Raw genomic sequence first — 20671 nt, 5'->3', positions numbered from 1 at the left:
GAGGTTCTGACAAAATACAGGACCCATAATACCGGTTTTAAGGAATAACCTAAAAAACAAGCATAATCGAGTTAAAAGAGTTTTGATACAAGTTACTCAGAAAATGATGAATTCAAAGATATAGCATTTCTTCCTTGAAAATAGGATAACAATAGCTTAATAGCCATATTTGTCCAGACTTCAGAATATTAATTCCAAAGTGGTATTTTTCGACGAATTTAGGTTTTTCATTGTAACCAGTTTATGCTCTATTGAGTTTTGAACTGCTAAATAACCATGGAGCCAATTCAATTTTTTTGCTTTTTTCATTCTTTCTACTTTCAAGTGGAAACATACAGAGTTTCATTGTTGGGCAAAGTTTTCTGTAGTTTAACTAATGATCTAGACATTGCTTGTAAAATGATAAAGCATAATATTTTAGATTAAAATTTAGTATTGAATGCTGGAGTATATCCTTCCTCCAGGTGCATTGTGGTTTTATGCAAGGTGGCGGTGCAGAAATGGCTGCAGCAGACATCAGATACGTGAAGAAATGTCGTTTTGTTGTTGCATCTGGCATTTTTGATGGCTATGATACGCCTCATCAGCCATCAAATATAAGTAAACGCTCTCAGAGGCTATTTTGTTTTCTTATGGTGGTTGATGAAGTGTCTCTTGAATTCATCAAGAATAATGTTACAGTCAGAGAGGATAATAATGGAGGACAATGGGTGGGTGTTTGGCGTTTGATTCTGCTTAAGCATCAACCTTATGATGAACCTAGAAGAAATGGCAAGGTTCCTAAGATATTAACCCACAGGTTATTTCCTCAAGCCCAGTACAGCATCTGGATTGATGGTAAAATGGAGCTTATTGTTGACCCATTGCTTATGCTAGAAAGGTATGATAGTTCTTATCATGAACTTTCCTCAGCGAGTGGGCTGTAGATTTGTTCAGTGTTCTTAAAAGGCGCAGGCAAAACGCTTTGTCTTGACAGCAAGCGCGAATTAAGTAGTTGACCGCTTAATGGCTTTGTTAATTTTTTTTTATTTTTTTCCTTTTTTTAAAAACCATTTTTTTCATTTTATTTTTTAACATTTTTTATTTTTTCAAAAGGCTTTTATTTGACTTTAGTTTCAAATTTTTAGATGACTTTACAAAAATCAAAAATAATTTTATTCAATGGGCCTTCTTGGTCGCCCATTGACCCTGTCCAATAAAGATTTATAAAAGATTTAAGATAGGGTGTTATCTGTGTTATGTAATTATGATTTTGAGATTTATCGTTTTGTTGGAAACTTCGATTGTACGTATAGAGTTCCTGTAAATCTATTATTTACGACTTGTTTAGTTGAAAGTTGAACACTGGATTTTTTACATAAAGGTGATTGGGTTAATGGAAGTCCATATATGATGTCTTGAGATGCAACATGTCCACGTGTTATCTCTGGGGAGATTAAACTGAGTTGTATTTGTCTGTCTAGCATATATGAAGCAACAGAACTCTGTTTAATGGTAACAATCTTAACTTGCAGATATTTATGGCGCGGGAAGCACACCTTTGCCATTGCTCAGCACAAACATCATCGCAGCATATATGAAGAGGCTGATGCCAACAAACGGAGGAAGCGATATGCTCGTCCTCTAATTGATCTACAGATGAAAATATATCGTTACGAAGGCATGGAACCATGGAGCCCAAATAAAAGTACTGTTAGTGGTAAGACGATGGATTCACTACATATGAAATAATTATCTATTCTGTATCGGTTTTTGACACGATCCCACATAATTTCTTTAAATGCAGATGTGCCTGAAGGAGCCATTATCATACGCGAGCATACAGCTCTGAATAATCTGTTTAGTTGCTTATGGTTCAATGAGGTTAACCTTTTTACACCGAGAGATCAGCTAAGCTTTGGATATGTAGTTTACAGGCTAGGAAGTAGGTTCAAATTGTTTATGTTTCCAAATTGTGAATATAACTCAATCTTTGTTTTACACCCGCACACACGGGAGCATTCATCTAAGGTCGAATGGGTTAAATCTTTAGAAGAGTTCAAGAAAAAGGCCGACTTGAAAGAGAGTAGAGGAGGTTTAGGCTTGTGGTCTCCTTATCCTGGGAATCTTAATTTGGTTGTATTACCACCTGTAGCCAGAACATCGAAAGCGGGCTGATATTTAATCATGGATCTCATTTTCGGTTACGACACTCCTACGTTGTACTTCGAAAATCTATTACGTTTTTTTCCTCCATTTTTCCCGTATTTGCTCATTTCAGAAGTAGAGCGAAGGCTGTCTCCTGATGACTACGTCTTCTACCCCAGCAAAACTTCTAAATATTTCTCTTAGTCTTTCTTCCACCAATCTTCTCCCTTGAAACCTTAAGCACCTTCTCCTTGTCTAATCCATTACCTCCAGCATCCATCCTACCTTTCTCCCTTGCTATTGTGTATCTCTTTGAAGGTGTTGTATCAGCTGAAACTTTTTACTATGCATAGCACGAATTCTAGCAATCTCCTCTTTCAGCTTCCAAGAAATCATGTCTTCCTCTTCTCTAGCTCTCATACTAGGGTCCCTGATCACTCTCTTTCTTCAAGATCTGTCATCATCTTCCGCCGCTTGGAATTTTGCTGTGCTTGGCATTGAAGCTTCTCCTGCTTCACCCGAAGTAGACCATCAAAAACATCCTAGACTTCTCATCCTTCAGAACATCATAAGATGTTAGAAGCTTTTGAAAATCAGCATGTGCGTTCGGGTCATCACGTCTCTTGTACGGGTGCAATTCCCAGGCCTTCAATCAATAGGCCTTTGTAATCTCTTTATCCGAAAGCGTGGCACCTTTTTCACCAGATGCAAGCCCAAAAAAGCATAGTGGTCAACTTCAACATCCGTTTCGTCCAATATCTCTCGACTGGAAATAGTATCACGCCAATAATTTCAAAAATAGAAGCGCCCAACCGCCCAAGTAATTTCAGGCAGGGTTCTGCCTAGAGAGGGTAATAAAATAATTAGTTTGATCCTCCAGTAAATAACGTGCTTTCTATGTGCAAAAGCTATATACATGCTTTTAGCCATTCATTCCAATCTTACTGTTCAATTATTCATCCAAACTTTTCAAATTGAATTATGCCAATTGTACATAAAATGAAGCTAGTCTCAACAGATTAATTAAAGCAATTGAACTCGAAAATCAATCAATTTCAATCGCAAAAATCTACATCACAAAAAATAGATTCCACTTTCAACTCAAATAATTTAATCGTAATTCTATGAAGAAGGATGAATATGAGGCACAAACGAGAAAAAAAAAATGGTGATAAATACCTTCGTATGTCTCAACCCCTAAGAGAATGTAAACGGGTGCTCAAAGAATTGAACTTCGTTGTTCTTCCCAAAAAATTGGATTTTAAGGAAAATACCGCGAAAAGTCCAAAAGTGCGCGTTTAGTAGCAAATGTAACGTTTCCATTTTAAACTGAAACGCGATTTTATCGAGACTCGTTCGAGTAAAGCGCTTTTCAATCAATTAGGAAGGAAATGCAGTGTCGGCGGGCGGCGGCAGTGTTAACTACGACGTCGTTCTATTTCAGCACTTCTCATGTCATCTTTTCCTATATGTTCTCGGATTCAAGAAATTGAAAATTTTACATCATCCACTATTTCTTGCTTATATCCCACTATTTCTTGCTTATATCCCACCCACACACACTACTAGATCAATTCGTAAAGATTACGTCGTTTTTTGAATCAAATTTGGCTCTTAGATAGATCTAGATCACATTAAACTTAGATGCTCATTGATTGTTGCATTCTTGAGGATTCTTGATGAAAATAAGTCCATTCCAGTTAAGGCGTTAATCATGGACAAAGATTTTCAGCGGTCCATCTCTTCACGTGCTGCTCGAAGAAATCAGCAACAGCAAGCCAAATGTACGTTCGGCATTTATTCATTTGTAATTATTTTTGCTGTTGTGTTCGTATTGATTATTTGATTAAAAATTGGTTAATGTAGATATTTTAAGTGGGGGGAAGTTATCTCAGGATTATACCATGAGGATAATTTGGAAAAGGGGTTTTATTCGGTTGGTTCTTACAGCCGGGATCATATGGATGTTGCTAATTCTCTCAGTGTTGTTATTTCACGTTTGGTCTTGCCAATCTTCTGTTGCGTTCTTTTCAGGTACTCTTTATACTTTTCCCTTTTTCATATATAATTGTGGCTATAATTCTGAATTATTTGAATATATTTTCAAGTAAAGATTGAACTTTGCTTTCAAAAACATGTCTGATATAATCAGTGGGAAGATGGTGTGATTATTGGATCAATTATTCATGTCAAATGAGGGAGTCAGAGGAAATAATGGAAAATCAAGAGATCTTCACAAAAGTTTTGTTCCCTTATCTTCATGAATCCTTAGCTCTTTGCTGATTGATGAAGCCATGACTTGTAATTCATCTATTCATTAAGTTTTGCAAAAAATATATATGAAGAATAGAAAATGTTTTTAACCATTGATGATCCTCTCAGTGTGAAGCTAGTCCACTCTACACTAATGAGTATCAGCTGTCATAAAGTGTCAAAAATCTTAACTAGCAAGAGCGTGTGTTAATTATATGCCACGGTTTCAAGAACATTTTTCTTCCTCGATAAAGATGATTAATGTTTTTATTTTGTTTCATTTGCTTGATGTGCAGCTCTTTGTAACAAAGAGAGCAAAGTATTTGGAATGCTAAACACGATGGGACTTGTGAAATCACTACATCGTAAGACTAGAGATTTCTCTCCATAATTTTTTCTATTCTTGTTTTAATGTAGTGATATTGCTTTAAAACTTTTTCTTCTCAATAACAATTAGGCTGTCCTATTCCTGTTGCTGATGACCCGAATGAAATAGTTATTCCCAATAGAAAATCTTCTGATGAAGTAGTCCAACATCTGTCCTATATCATGGAGGATAATATCGCAAGCAATGGATCCCAATCACCTCCTCTATTTGGGGGTCATCAGACCTGGCAGCAAAGAGATGAGAGCTTTAAAGTAAAACCAATCATGAAGGTGATACGTTGCTCAGCCTTTCTATGATATATGGGTATTTCGTTTTGATAATTTGGCCTGAAAACATAAGGTTCAGGGCCAATTTGTGCCCTTATCTTATAACTGTTATAGTAGTTTTTGAAGAGCTTAAATATCTTCCATGATTCATGTTTGTGGATTTCGTCAGGTTTAAAATTTAGGCATCTTTTGTGGAGGTTCTGACAAAATACAGGACCCATAATACTGGTTTTAAGGAATAACCTGAAAAACAAGCATAATCGAGTTAAAAGAGATTTGATACAAGTTACTTAGAAAATGATGAATTCAAAGATATAGCATTTCTTCCTTGAAAATAGGATAACAATAGCTTAATAGCCATATTTGTCCAGACTTCAGAATACTAATTCCAAAGTGGTATTTTTCGATGAATTTAGGTTTTTCATTGTAACCAGTTTATGCTCTATTGAGTTTTGAACTGCTAAATAACCATGGAGCCAATTCAATTTTTTTGCTTTTTTCATTCTTTCTACTTTCAAGTGGAAACATACAGAGTTTCATTGTTGGGCAAAGTTTTCTGTAGTTTAACTAATGATCTAGACATTGCTTGTAAAATGATAAAGCATAATATTTTAGATTAAAATTTAGTATTGAATGCTGGAGTATATCCTTCCTCCAGGTGCATTGTGGTTTTATGCAAGGTGGCGGTGCAGAAATGGCTGTAGCGGACATCAGATATGTGAAGAAATGTCGTTTTGTTATAGCATCTGGCATTTTTGATGGTTATGATACGCCTCATCAGCCATCAAATATAAGTAAACGCTCTCAGAGGCTATTTTGTTTTCTTATGGTGGTTGATGAAGTGTCTCTTGAATTCATCAAGAATAATGTTACAGTCAGAGAGGATAATAATGGAGGACAATGGGTGGGTGTTTGGCGTTTGATTCTGCTTAAGCATCAACCTTATGATGAACCTAGAAGAAATGGCAAGGTTCCTAAGATATTAACCCACAGGTTATTTCCTCAAGCCCAGTACAGCATCTGGATTGATGGTAAAATGGAGCTTATTGTTGACCCATTGCTTATGCTAGAAAGGTATGATAGTTCTTATCATGAACTTTCCTCAGCGAGTGGGCTGTAGATTTGTTCAGTGTTCTTAAAAGGCGCAGGCAAAACGCTTTGTCTTGACAGCAAGCGCGAATTAAGTAGTTGACCGCTTAATGGCTTTGTTAATTTTTTTTTATTTTTTTCCTTTTTTTAAAAACCATTTTTTTCATTTTATTTTTTAACATTTTTTATTTTTTCAAAAGGCTTTTATTTGACTTTAGTTTCAAATTTTTAGATGACTGTACAAAAATCAAAAATAATTTTATTCAATGGGCCTTCTTGGTCGCCCATTGACCCTGTCCAATAAAGATTTATAAAAGATTTAAGATAGGGTGTTATCTGTGTTATGTAATTATGATTTTGAGATTTATCGTTTTGTTGGAAACTTCGATTGTACGTATAGAGTTCCTGTAAATCTATTATTTACGACTTGTTTAGTTGAAAGTTGAACACTGGATTTTTTACATAAAGGTGATTGGGTTAATGGAAGTCCATATATGATGTCTTGAGATGCAACATGTCCACGTGTTATCTCTGGGGAGATTAAACTGAGTTGTATTTGTCTGTCTAGCATATATGAAGCAACAGAACTCTGTTTAATGGTAACAATCTTAACTTGCAGATATTTATGGCGCGGGAAGCACACCTTTGCCATTGCTCAGCACAAACATCATCGCAGCATATATGAAGAGGCTGATGCCAACAAACGGAGGAAGCGATATGCTCGTCCTCTAATTGATCTACAGATGAAAATATATCGTTACGAAGGCATGGAACCATGGAGCCCAAATAAAAGTACTGTTAGTGGTAAGACGATGGATTCACTACATGTGTAATAATTATCTATTCTGTATCGGTTTTTGACACGATCCCACATAATTTCTTTAAATGCAGATGTGCCTGAAGGAGCCATTATCATACGCGAGCATACAGCTCTGAATAATCTGTTTAGTTGCTTATGGTTCAATGAGGTTAACCTTTTTACACCGAGAGATCAGCTAAGCTTTGGATATGTAGTTTACAGGCTAGGAAGTAGGTTCAAATTGTTTATGTTTCCAAATTGTGAATATAACTCGATCTTTGTTTTACACCCGCACACACGGGAGCATTCATCTAAGGTCGAATGGGTTAAATCTTTAGAAGAGTTCAAGAAAAAGGCCGACTTGAAAGAGAGTAGAGGAGGTTTAGGCTTGTGGTCTCCTTATCCTGGGAATCTTGATTTGGTTGTATTACCACCTGTAGCCAGAACATCCAAAGCGGGCTGATATTTAATCATGGATCTCATTTTCGGTTACGACACTGCTACGTTGTACTTCGAAAATCTATTACGTTTTTTTCCTCCATTTTTCCCGTATTTGCTCATTTCAGAAGTAGAGCGAAGGCTGTATGAGGTCATGCATATTGAATACGTCCTATCGTATGGCTCATTAACCATAGAGATTATGATATAACGTAGTGGAAAAAATTGAAATGTCACGATTAAGTGGAAGATTTGTTGCCAAAAAAAACATTTGGAAGAGAGCAGGAGGTGATGGAGTGGTGAAATTGAAAATTAAATTAAGCCAGTGTATGTGCTTCATTTTTTCAAGAATGTATTTTTCAAATCTTATTTTTAATCCCATAAAATAATTATATACGTATTTCAAAAACTTTTCATTACTTTTTAACAATACATTCTTCAAAAAATCACTATTTCACAATACATTTTACCCAAAAATGGGGATCAAACAGGGGTTAAAGTTCAGTTCCAAATTTGAACACGTAAAATCAATTGAGACAAATTAAACCACAATTTTTGTTGAAAGTTCGGTGATCGAAGGCGATATTTGTCTTACATTATCCAAATAATCAACTTTCGTTCATAAAATGTAACAAATATCAAAATATTCAAGATCCAAAAAAGTAACAATAAGAAATTATCAAAATATTCTATATGAAATTTATCTTAAATTGTCGAGCATGATAACAAAAACCAAAAAATATGCAATTATTTAAATATGGTTAACACCCTGTGAAGTGATTGTTGCCTCTCCTTTACTATTGAGCTAGTTTGTTCTCTTGTTCGAAAGAGGTTCTTTTGTTATAGCTCGACAATCATAGAATTAAGCACGTATAATACTTTTGTGTTTCCGAACGAAAATTTTAACGTAAAAAAAGTCGAAGTATATAAATTATGAGTAAAGTTAAACGACTTGTAAGGATGACTGCATTGATGATCGCCCACTCACATGGATGCGTGGGTCTCGTGTGAATAAAATAATGTCCGACCACCCATATGTGTGTATGGTGTCGTCTCCGATGTCAAACCCGATGTTCGTGTAGCAAGGTTGATAAATTATAGTATACAAACTTGATTCGAACGGTACAACAGAATTTTCCCTCATCAAGTAACACGAGTGTACGTGATAGTCATCATACAGCGGTGACCCTAACCTGGCAATGAAGGCATGGCACGAGGGAAGGGACAATTATGTCCTCGAAACGAAACAAATACATATATACGTATGCACGACCAGATCTTCATTTTGCTTCCCTGACGAATTCTTGTTCTCTCCCTTGCTATCTCGTTTATCTCTGTTCGAGATTTCAACACCACAGGGTAAGCGAATTCCTAGATCCATTTTAGAACCTACCGTTTCATATTTATTAATACAGTTCATCTTCATCCAATTTAATTCCTATTTGGATGTAGATGTATATTTTATGTTCAAAATTCACAATGATCTCTCCCGTAAGCAGTTGTTTTTATTCATTTCCTGTAATTGTTATAATTTCTATAAGGTTAGTATACTGCGCACTTAAATGGGCCAAATTTGTGTTTTTAAATATATAATTAGTAGGATTCGAAGGAGTAAAATATTATGCGTCTGTTGAAATGTTCTCTTCTATAAATTCAAGAATGAGTTGAAATGTACGTAATTCTTAATGTTTATGATCGCATTCATTTTTAACTAATATCATTTTTGTTGGCATTGTTTTGGATTATTTAGGATAAATTATGGGCGTGGCTCAAAACAACGTTGACATGGAGGAAGGAACTCTTGAAATTGGGATGGGTATGTTTCCCAGAGTAATTTTTTCTTGCGTGATACATGTATATATTGTATATTTATTTTATTGTCTTGCTGATTGTGGATCATGTAATTCATGATACCTGACTTTGTTTAGCAAATGATTGCTAGTCTTTGAGCCCAATTTGATTTTTAAGATGAAGTCAGATTGTGAAAATTGTTTCTTGGATAGATTGTAGACTAGGAAAAGAGCATTTGTCAGATCGTGAATCTCGTTGTGTCCAAGTTTTATACTTTCTGAATGGCATCATAGAACCAAATTAAACAATTGGTGAGCTTGTCATAGAAAAACGAAAATGCTTACAATCTCACTTGCTTCCACCTCCTGAACAATTGCTTGGGAGGTTGGGAGAAAGGTTGCTGCCAAAGGTAATGTTACCTATATCATCCGAAATGAACTCCATGAATAAAATCAGTGTAAAATGAAAAAAATCTTATTCCATAGTTATCTTGGCTCAGTTGCATTAATCATCTTCTTCCACTTTGCTCTATCATGGACCAACTAACTCAATTGTTGTAGCCCAACATTTCCGTCATTATTGTTTCCAGTGATGAACCAAAGGAACTAGAAAAGTTAATTTGGTTCGTTTATTGTGATGAGGCTGTGAATAAAGTGACTTGAGCTATTGTGTCGTTTGGTGTCAAATTGCTCACCATCTCACCGAATCCATTTTCTAGCACTACAGTGGTGAATGTAATTATCTATCACAGAATGTATATCGAACCTTTGACCACCTTACTTAATATATTTCTTTACCAATTACCAGTTTTTCCCCTGTTCCATTTAAATTGAATCTAATTTCGCAGTTTATCTATGCTTTTTTTTGGTCTGATTTCATCCTTGAGTTGTTATAAAGCCCAACATAAATCAAGAGTAGAGAGACGGAGGTGATATACATGGAAGTTTTCCTCTTTGTGCTTTACGTACAGTCCAAAAATTTGGAGGGACACTGGTCAGAATAATCACAGGGGGCAAACTAGATTTAGGAGAAGGAAACTTTAGAAAAAAATAATTGGAAATATTACATATGATCCCAAAAGTTTGGAGGAAGACAATAGGAAGAGTCATCAGGCTTCATGTAGGACTCCGTGATTTCGAAAAAATTAGATTTTCTTGCCTTCTTGCCGATGCAATCAAAACTCAAGATAATTGTCAATGCCTATCTCAACAGTAATTCCTTACAAGATTGAAATGTTCTATATGTTGCCATCTGATCCAGAAATAGGGAGTTCCCTCTGATTCTGGCTATGGTGCAAAAGTTTCTTTCTTGAGTATCGCAGCTTAAGCACAAGCAACTGGATCAAATTGGATATCTTGGATTTCCCCTAGTCATCAAGAGTTCCAATTGGAGCGGGATTTATTATCAAAGGACCAACTACCAATGTCCTGGTTCCATAACCAAAGGTTTAGTAAAGTAAATTGGAAAGTCAAAACAGAAACATGCTAGGTTGAATCTGATTAATGCTGGCGTTGTTTGCAATGCAAAAGGTCCTGCATACATCATTGAATATAACTGTAGGGCGGGAATCCAACAATATTCTCGCAAAAGCTTTCTCCACCTCTCAATATCCAAAATTATGGCGGGCTTGCAATATGCAGTGCATAGGAAGGGAGCCAAATGAGAAGCATGAAGTTTCAGCATGTTTTGAAACAACTCTGGTGAACAGTAGGCAGGATCAGTGGAGACATAAAGGAAACGAGGCCTTTAAGTTGGATGGGCATATGTGATGAGGGAACAAACTTGAACAAACCAATGATAAAAGAGATTGAAAGGCCAAAGGAATATTATCAGAGGTTGAAGTAAATATCAGAGATTTAGTGCTTAGTATCAATTAGGTGGTTAATCCATAGGATTTTATGAAGTTAACTTATATACATTTTCTGTCATGTGTTTCTCTGTCTTACTTTGTGCTTTCTAAATAAGGTTGATGCATACTTTTATGCTCTTGATCTTTCAGAATATAGAACTGTCTCTGGAGTTGCCGGACCATTGGTTATCCTGGAAAAAGTTAAGGTGAATATTCTGCTCCTTGTATTACTTTGGCTTCTTGTATATGGAATGACTACATGTGATTTTCTGCTTATGAAATGACTACATAACTTTATATATGTTGTATTGAATTATTTCAGGGACCCAAATATCAGGAGATTGTTAATATTCGCTTAGGAGATGGAACAACACGACGTGGACAAGTCTTGGAAGTAGATGGTGAGAAGGCTGTTGTTCAGGTGTGTATCCTTTACCTCTCGTATACCCTGTGACTTCAAGTGAATACATTGTAAAATATCACTGTCAATTGCTATCAGACTTATTTTTCTTATGTTTGATTTTTGCTTCGCTTTAACTTGTATGAATTAATTCTCTTCACTAACAAAGCAGTAATCGGTTGTCTCTTCTTTTTGTTGCTGCGATAATATTATTTTTCTATCCTTGTTTGTTTCACCAGGTTTTTGAAGGAACATCTGGAATTGACAACAAATATACAACTGTCCAGTTTACAGGAGAGGTACAGCATTGCTTTTCCTTGCATATATTTGTTTGAATAGAATTCTGCTGAGATGTATTTCTTGGTATTGGATGAAAGCAGATTGTCTAGATATTTAATTTTTCTGTTTTTATGTGTTCACTCACGCTTTAAAAGTTCCTTCTGGATCTAAATGAATCATGTACATAAAAAATGGCTCTGCAGCCAAATTGTGCTTTAAGATCGCGAATTTAGTATTGCATAATTTGCACATCTCAAGTGATTCTTGGTCCTTATTAAGTTCTTGGCTTATCCAAGAAACTATATTTCCTTCTAGAGCTGCTATAATCGGGTACTTGCAGTTACTTTTAGTATACTTGTAAGGAAATATCATTTTGTGAATAGAAATAATAGTTTTCTGAACTTGGCAGATTGGAGTGAGGCATTGTGATTCTGGAAAATTTGTCTTTTTGGTTAATAATGTTTATTCACTTGGATATTGTCGAGTTCTCCATTTTTTTGAATTTTCTCAAAGTTTCTTTCTTGCCTTCTTAAGAATGTTTACCCCATGATGCAGGTTTTAAAAACTCCTGTCTCATTGGATATGCTTGGTCGTATATTCAATGGCTCCGGGAAACCTATTGACAATGGTCCTCCAATTTTGCCTGAGGCTTACTTGGATATTTCTGGCGAGTGCCTCTAGAGAATGACCTAACATCTTTTGTCTGCATACATCTTTCGTCCACATTTAAAATGTATTCCAATTCTCTTCTTCAGGGAGTTCCATTAATCCTAGTGAGAGAACCTATCCTGAAGAAATGATACAGACAGGAATTTCAACAATTGATGTCATGAATTCAATTGCCAGAGGACAGAAAATTCCTCTCTTTTCTGCAGCTGGTCTTCCCCATAATGAAATCGCCGCCCAGATCTGTCGTCAGGCTGGTTTAGTGAAGCGGTTGGAGAAATCTGATAATCTCCTTGAGGTACAAGAAAATCCCATGTGTTGATGTGCCTACCATAGATAATCTCTTTATTACCCAGGATGCTCTATCTCTGCTGTTATTTGACATAGTAGAATAATGAGTGTCACTGCATTCAGTCTTGTCAATATTGTTACATTATGCTGATGAATAACCCAATATTGGTGGAGGAAAATTATTTTTGTTAGTATTATTGAAAGAACTTTCTCCCATCTTTAATATGAACATAAATCCCCAGATTAGGCCCCTATACCTAAGTTTGCTAGTAGCCTACTTTTAAAGATATCTTTTGAACAATTTATCATGTATGTCAAATACATGGTCCAGTAAATTGTATGATTCTTTTCAGTCTCTAATGGGTTTATTCTAACATATATCTGTCAAAATGCTGGGAAATTTTTTAGGGACCTTTATGCTCCCCAGCAACCAAGCAGTTTTATATATCATACTTAATTGTTTCATGTACTTGGTTGAGATTTATCAAGTTGTTTCTCATGATCTAAAAATGCTGCAGGATCAGGAAGACGACAATTTTGCCATTGTTTTTGCAGCTATGGGGGTTAACATGGAGACAGCACAGTTCTTCAAACGTGATTTCGAGGAAAATGGATCCATGGAGAGAGTGACTCTTTTCTTGAACCTGGTAATCATGTGATTTTTTGACCCATTAATGATACTCAGTGAAGTGATTATTATTTCTTCCAAGGTTTGTTAAGTGATGGATTGTCTTGTTTAATACAAACCTTCTCTGTGCAGGCCAATGACCCGACAATAGAACGCATCATTACTCCCCGCATTGCCCTCACAACTGCAGAATATTTAGCATATGAATGTGGGAAGCATGTTCTTGTCATATTGACAGATATGAGTTCTTATGCTGATGCTCTTCGTGAGGTAACATCTATGTCATTATTTTGTTTTCTGTGTAGGATTATCTTTCTTCAATATGACGTAACTCAAAACTACGCTAAAGGTGTTTCGTGAAATTTATTTTGACTGGGATTTTCTATCTAAACAATTTGCATAAAGTAAATTACCAATTTTCCACTATAGGTGTCTGCTGCACGAGAAGAAGTGCCTGGGAGGCGTGGGTATCCTGGTTATATGTATACTGATCTGGCAACAATCTATGAGCGAGCTGGACGTATTGAAGGAAGAAAGGGATCCATAACACAAATTCCTATCTTGACCATGCCCAATGATGGTAATATAATATTAGCCATCCACACCACCTAGCTGAACATTATTTTTATTTTTTCTGATGGATTGATAAAAGTTATCTTGTTTTATATATTGATTGATCAGATATTACTCATCCAACCCCGGATCTTACTGGTTATATCACTGAAGGACAGATTTATATTGACAGACAGCTTCATAATCGGCAGGTAGATATTTGTTGTAGCAGCATGGATTAGTTTGTTGATATTACAAACAATTTATGGTGGATCATCAGATTAAATGTCGCGCATGGAATTTCAACTCCAGAAGACCCACTGAGTGTCTGGCACATCTTAGATCATCTTTAGAATGATTACTATTGGTTTTCTCTACCACGATACTTTTTTGTGTAAATCTTAAGTTGAGGTTTCATCTCAATATTCAAAAAACTTTCAACTCAATATTCAAAAAACAAAGAATCTTACTTCAAGTTTATGGCTTTGCTAGAAGATGTAATTGGACAAAAATCAAAATGGAAAAGTTCTTCGGTTATCTTGGAGAGAGAAAAGCAAGAAAAAGTAGCATTGGAAGCAGTCAGGCAGTTGTATTTTGATTTCATGAGATCCATCCCGTCCCTTGAATGTATATAAAATTCCCTTTGGATATTGAGTAAACTACCTCGGAATGGCAGAGTTAGGAGAAAAAATGTGAACAATTTGCTAGTAAGTTTTATTAGAGGTTCTTATGTAAGAACATCTTCCGAGGATTCCTAGACAACTGTCAATGAGGTCTGGTACTTTGCTAAATTGCCATCTACAAGCATCTATTGAATTTATATTGGTCAGTCGACATTTTTAGTACACCGGCTCCTATCTATTTAAATGACTTGTGATGGCTTTACTTGTGCCAAATCTGAATATTCTTCCTGGTTGGCTATAACTATATTTTCCTTTTGGTTTGTCTATGGAATACAAATTTGCCGTGATAACATTTGCTTCCTTTTGTACTGAACAGATATATCCTCCAATTAATGTGCTTCCATCCTTGTCTCGTTTGATGAAAGTAAGTACCATAGATTGCTGGATTTGATTTGTTTGACTTCTTATTTTGAAGATTGGAAGATGATACACTGTTGATCTATATGATTTCACTTTTATGGTAGAGTGCTATTGGTGAGGGCATGACTCGCCGGGATCACTCGGATGTGTCTAATCAGGTATGATTAGTTATTCAAAGTGCAAAAGTTTGTCAAAGTTCTCCCCTCTTCTTTTTATTTTTTCCCCCATTTTCAGCTATATGCAAACTATGCAATCGGAAAGGATGTCCAGGCAATGAAAGCTGTAGTTGGAGAAGAAGCACTTTCTTCAGAGGATCTGGTCTGTACAGTGCTATAATGAGTTTGTCGCTGAACTTATCATTAATAATAATATTTAAGATGACTTATGGGACCATGTTTGTATTAACAGCTATATCTCGAGTTCCTTGATAAATTCGAAAGGAAGTTTGTAGCTCAAGGTGCTTATGACACCCGCAACATCTTCCAGTCACTTGATTTAGCATGGACACTCCTTCGGATCTTCCCGCGGGAGCTTCTTCATCGTATTCCAGCAAAGACGCTCGACCAGTACTACAGCCGGGATGCAGCCAATTGATTGGAAGAGACCAGCTCTTTGTACTGTAGTTTTCTGGTCAGTTGCCTTGGTGTGCACATTTTTGTGATATGTTCTATGATGTGTGTTTCTTTAGATTGTGCATCTCCTCAATCCGCTTGAAAAATAAAAGTTCTCGATTAGCCCCTTGAAGCCAAGGCTTTCAGCAGCTTAAGATGCGTATTCTTTGGGTGGTAACCTATTCAATTATGGCAAATACACTTCAACATTCTGTCTCAAATTAAGTCTTTGAAGCACTAATACCTTCTAGGATTTATTAAACCCTCTGTCGTATATTTATGTTATTGGAAACGGGACTTGTAGTTTCTGAGTTTGATGGGCTTTTTTGGAGAATTCTTTATTGCTGGACATTTTTACTCAGAGCTGCCTTTATGTCTCAAGCTTGTGGTGTATATTTTAGACTTGGTGTGGGTATTCCCATTGAAATTAGTCGTTTGCATGCAATTAAATTTTCGATTTTACTTTGCTCTTGTTATTGTATTTTCGATCCTCTTTTGCTCGGATGATTTGGACCCCCGAACATTCCCGGAGGCACCATTACAATTTTCCTTCTTCCACACATATGCGCACCAACACTAACAAATGGCCACAACCCTTTACAAACCAGACAGACCCGAAAATCATGAACCGGTCACAAAACTGGACACAGGTCTCAGTTACATTTTGGTGACCATTAGCTATTCGAAAATGCATGGATATTGCCAACTTGTACATTCAGACTGAACAGTAACATCTAACAACCAATATGGTCTCTTGGTATTACCGTTCATTGGGTAGCTATCTGTAATCTGTTTCCGAACAGCGATGGGATTGGGTTTTTCTTGTTGGATTGAGGTTGTATTTTGCATTTAAATATTGGTAAGAGCATCTCGAATGTAAAATTTGGTGAATTTTGCATTTTCATTTACATCTAGACAGATAAGAAAATGTAAATTTACATTTTCTACTGAAAAATCTAGCTTGCATCTATCCATTGGAGATATTTTCAACGATTTTAAAGATATAAATCTCTATTTTACATCACTATTGAAGATGCTTCAAGGATGTAATTTGGGTTAAAACAAGGCCGTTCAAGTGATAAAGAGCATTGTAGTTTGCACCTTTTGAGGGGGCTTCTTTGTCTAAATTTTCAAAATTTGGCCACAGATGTAAATGTTTCGATTTTTGGCCATTTTTCCAAAATGGAATGTTAAAATTGGACATTTATTCCAAATCCCTCTTGAATCGATTTTGCTTGGTGCCCGTTAGTTTCCTTTGTGCAAATTCAAGAGAATATTCGCATATTATTGAGTTTTAAGAGCCAGTTCACTTGATCTACGAGAAAGGTTGGTTATTAAAATATATTTGAAAACGAGAAGCAAGAAAAAACATCATGGGAAAAACAAGCCAACATACCTACACTGATTGTCACGAAATTCTGTTTTCAGTCTCTTTCTTGGGCATTGAAACTATACTAAGTATAAGGTCTCGAGTTAAAAGTTACAGTATACAATAAAGAATTTTAGTACTGCCCTTGTCTTTCAAGAAGCTCTACCTGTATTCACATGAGAGGCAATAACATTAGAAACAGAAGCATCAATTAGTGCCAGGCGAAAGAGTGTTAGAAGGCCGACTGACGCCACCCCCTTTGAAAGATATGTTTGGAGTCCTGATCGAACTAGCCCGACTCACAAGATTTGAGTCGAGAAAAACCACGATAACTGTGATGTCATCGTGGAAATGCCTTCGAACGCCACGGTCAATTTTCTTCAAGTCCGAGTACCTCATCTCCCTCTTCTTTGCTGCTTCTTGCAATGCTGCTTTCACCAATCTCCTAGCACTTCCCTGCACAAGTACCATGTACATAATTTGATTATATCTCTCTTTTTGGAGCCATGAGAAACTTCTGTTCTTTAGTCGTTTTCCAAGTATGGCAATAAAATGCAGCATGCTGCTCTTTAAATTAGGGAAATGATAACATTTAGAACATTGAAAATCTTACACTGCATGGATGATTTTGAACTATATTAACTGCATCTTGATTGGTAAGGTGCTCCCAAAGGCCATCTGATGCGAATATTATAAACTGGTCGTGAGGTAGCAATTGGTGCACAGAAATTGATGGTTCCGAGCTCAAAATCGGCCTTTTAAAAGGTTCACGAAGTCGGAACTTTGCATATAATGGCTCCCTGTTGAATTCAGTCTTTTTTAAATACACATCACCAATGGATCTTGAAATCTGTGAGACATAAAAAGGGCTAGTCATAATGCAGATCAAATTTAATGTGTGCCAGAACTCATAACAAAATCATATAGAACATTCTTTCCTTTTATAATTTTATTTTCTTTCTTTTCGTCTCTTATCATTTTGAGTAACAGATATATCAGAGTGAGATATGCATTAGATATATATCTATAAGCTGTGATATATATCTACAAGCTGTACTTCTATTAGTTTGTTTGTCTCAGAAGAAATATGGGAAAGTCAAAAATCATCTTTCAGAGAGGAAAGATGAGACTTGCTGAAAACAGCTATTCAATTTAATGCTTGTTTGGTAGTGCTTATAAGTTGTATGTCTTACGAAATGTATAGATAATAAGTGTAGATCTTACAAAGGAACAGTCCATGAAAAAAATGTTCTATGGATGCATTAAAAGTTAGCCAAGAATGTGCTAGACAAATTTTGGCTGTAGTCATTGGGACACATTTCATTTGGTATAGATCTGAAGAGTAGCATGATCCTTTTGTATATAGATAAAAGTATAAAGCTATATTGCCAGAGAATTTTATGATATTCTAGTGAACAGTATGATTTAGCAACAGTTGAAAGAAATTCATTATAACATTGCCTTGCTAGCTGGATCCATCTATAACAAGCTTGTATTGTTGACCAAAGTGGTAATGGATCAACAATTACCGGGTACATGTCAGCCAACTAATTTAGGGGTAGAAAGATGAAGGCTTCAAATTTTCTGCAACAGTCCAGCGAGGTTGAGAACCAATGATTGCACAATAGCAAGATCAATATCAAACCGTAAATTTAACTGATATTACTGACATTATTACTTCCTTTCGAGATTTTCCAGCACTCTGCCTGAAGCATTGTGCCTATTTTTTTATTGAGGTTAAAGTACGTAGCAATATAGAAAGTAACATGATGTAATGAGTCAATTTTGAAGCATCAAACGCATCAAAAATGACAGATCAGCAAGAGCAATAACTACCAGAAAGAAAGACAAAAAACCAACCTGTATAAGGCCCTTCACACGCCACACATTATGCTTTAGAACAACAATTTGTGAGTCATCAGGGTGCAGAGATTTCAGTTCCTGTCTAACAGATTCAATACTCGCATTATGTTCTGAAGAGAGCTGAATAGATATTACTTCCCCTGTTGATTTAACAAGTCTCCCTAAAACAGCACGGGAATCACCAAGATTGGCAATATAGAGTGTTCCATTGCAGATAACTCCGACAAGGCAGCACGAACCAACTGCTGCAATCTGTGGATTCGAAGACCATTGTCTGCTGACAAATGAGAAAAAACCATCTTCTGTTGCTTGAAGTGCCTTACGTATTACCTCCACTGACATAGACTGATGCTCTGCAGTAAACGCTGCAAAATTGGGAATCAGCAGTTGATCTCATGGCTCCAAAAACAGTAAAAGGTTAATTTTCACAGCCAAGTGAAATATCAAAAAGGATTAGTCTTTCTCATAATCTATGCTGTTTTTATTTGGTCTTCGCATTCAGAACTAAACATTACCAAGAACTTCACGAAATTAAGTGCTCAAAATTTGCAAGCAATACACTTTTCACAGGTTTACTTCATGAGTAAGAAACAGCTCTAGGGTAATATACATGCTAGATCAGATGCTCTATTCTAATGTGTTCCAGTCTTTTTTCTTGATAAAACCATAAAGACATTGAAGATAACAGCAAGTCTGAATCCTAAAGAACATGGTAGACTTACTCTTGAGGTGTCGAAAGAGGTGTTCATTAATGAATCTAGAAGTCTCTGGGCCACCATGTCCATCGTAAATCCCCACAAAAGTACCATACGGCCCAGAATCGTGCAAGCTCAAGCAACCAGATTCAAGTTGGCTCTGATCCTCGAGTAAATTATTAGCTTGAACTACAGCCATTGAAAACTCTCCATTAAATTGTTGCCCTGTATCCTTGTACCATAGAAGCCCGTCTTGACGCCCTCCAGCATCAGAAGCCGTGGAACCATATTGATCCGCCCTTGGCCGAAAACAGGCCCTCAAAAATTTCATTAAACCCAATAACATACCTCATCTCATCCGAACCACCCTCCAAATTATGCACATCTATCGAGGTCTCAAAGTAACTAAGACCCAAATAAACCTCAATATGCAATCACTTATTAAACTATCAATTCCTCAAGAAAGCGAAGCTATATGCAGTACAAATTTAGATGAGGAAAAACAACAAACACAAAGCAACCAAAATTAGAACTTGAACAAAACGAAACAGCTCAACAAAATAACTCCATCGAAGTATATATATAGAGGTACAAAGTTTATGTTTAATTCAGCTCAGAATTGTTGCAGGCTACCAAGAATCAAGGTCTTCCAATATGGAAACAGATCTCTGACTGAAATAAAGTTCGTTCAAAGTTTAACACCGAGGAAAAGGGGCAGGAAGCTTTGAAAATTTAAAACAAGAGTGGTCAAAAGTTACGTTTTCTTCGTAGAACGGTTTGGTCAGCCAGTTCAGATTCTAGAAGGTTCATTCCCAAAAAAAAAGAAAAAAAAAACCGAATAAACAAAAACCAATTTCTCAAAATCTCAAAACTCTCCAGTCAAGTAATTCAACAGTACAATCTTCCCAGATTAAACAACAAGAAACCCGCATCAAAGATTTTACCTTTTGGAAAAGAGGTTTAGATCCGTGGATCCATCAAATCAAAAAACAAATTGAAGGGAATGATGATGAAGATATGAGGCGATATAAGAGGAAAAAACACACATAAGGGCGAGGAAAACAGGGCTGAAAAAGAATTATCAATTATGATGCGTTTGAATGAGCCAACTTCAATTAAAAAAAACAAAGAATTGAAAGCTTGAAGCCAGCAAAGTAGTGGACCGGTTTGGGCTCCCCACTGAATTGCAGACAGAGAAAATCTAGAGAGAGAAGAAAGGAAAATAGAAAATATTGTAATACCAAAATAAAAAATGAAAAAATAAAATATCATTT

At 36.1% G+C, this 20671-nt stretch overlaps 4 protein-coding genes and 1 pseudogene across 6 annotated transcripts; 3 read left to right on the top strand and 2 right to left on the bottom strand.

The window, feature by feature from the left end:
• The first annotated feature begins 49 nt into the window (after positions 1-49).
• On the top strand, positions 50-2217 carry LOC111389297. Its single transcript, XM_023014218.1, has 3 exons — positions 50-880; positions 1515-1699; positions 1787-2217. Exons 1-3 carry the CDS (start codon positions 480-482, stop codon positions 2155-2157), a joined length of 957 nt encoding a protein of 318 aa, XP_022869986.1. The 5' UTR covers positions 50-479; the 3' UTR covers positions 2158-2217.
• Positions 2218-2256: 39 nt separating this feature from the next.
• LOC111379665 lies at positions 2257-2913 on the bottom strand (annotated as a pseudogene).
• Positions 2914-3474: 561 nt separating this feature from the next.
• Positions 3475-7419, top strand: LOC111389288. 2 transcript variants are annotated; one of them, XM_023014205.1, is made up of 7 exons: positions 3475-3911; positions 3994-4161; positions 4677-4745; positions 4838-5037; positions 5693-6108; positions 6743-6927; positions 7015-7419. In XM_023014205.1, exons 1-7 carry the CDS (start codon positions 3842-3844, stop codon positions 7383-7385), a joined length of 1479 nt encoding a protein of 492 aa, XP_022869973.1. In that variant the 5' UTR covers positions 3475-3841; the 3' UTR covers positions 7386-7419. The 2 variants fall into 2 exon arrangements, with proteins under 2 accessions (XP_022869973.1, XP_022869983.1); XM_023014215.1 differs by having other exon boundaries at positions 3832-3911; positions 4023-4161.
• Positions 7420-8549: 1130 nt separating this feature from the next.
• Positions 8550-15936, top strand: LOC111389279 (V-type proton ATPase subunit B2). The gene is made up of 15 exons (XM_023014195.1): positions 8550-8719; positions 9111-9176; positions 11151-11206; positions 11323-11421; positions 11640-11699; positions 12235-12346; positions 12435-12643; positions 13155-13283; positions 13397-13534; positions 13694-13844; positions 13946-14028; positions 14816-14863; positions 14964-15017; positions 15094-15177; positions 15268-15936. Exons 2-15 carry the CDS (start codon positions 9119-9121, stop codon positions 15451-15453), a joined length of 1467 nt encoding a protein of 488 aa, XP_022869963.1. The 5' UTR covers positions 8550-8719; positions 9111-9118; the 3' UTR covers positions 15454-15936.
• Positions 15937-16844: 908 nt separating this feature from the next.
• On the bottom strand, positions 16845-20636 carry LOC111389265 (probable protein phosphatase 2C 60). 2 transcript variants are annotated; one of them, XM_023014187.1, is made up of 4 exons: positions 19425-20636; positions 18700-19055; positions 17453-17689; positions 16845-17295 (listed from the first exon to the last, which is right to left on the bottom strand). In XM_023014187.1, the coding sequence occupies exons 1-4, from the start codon at positions 19741-19743 to the stop codon at positions 17047-17049; spliced, it is 1161 nt and encodes a 386-aa protein (XP_022869955.1). In that variant the 5' UTR covers positions 19744-20636; the 3' UTR covers positions 16845-17046. The 2 variants fall into 2 exon arrangements, with proteins under 2 accessions (XP_022869955.1, XP_022869950.1); XM_023014182.1 differs by having other exon boundaries at positions 18700-19067; positions 19425-20633.
• Between the last annotated feature and the right edge of the window lie 35 nt (positions 20637-20671).

This window comes from Olea europaea, chromosome 3 (genome assembly GCF_002742605.1).
Source record: "Olea europaea var. sylvestris chromosome 3, O_europaea_v1, whole genome shotgun sequence".
NCBI lineage: Eukaryota > Viridiplantae > Streptophyta > Magnoliopsida > Lamiales > Oleaceae > Olea > Olea europaea.
The sequence above is the reverse complement of the archived record's forward strand: the minus strand, read 5'-3'. Positions and strand labels throughout refer to the sequence as shown.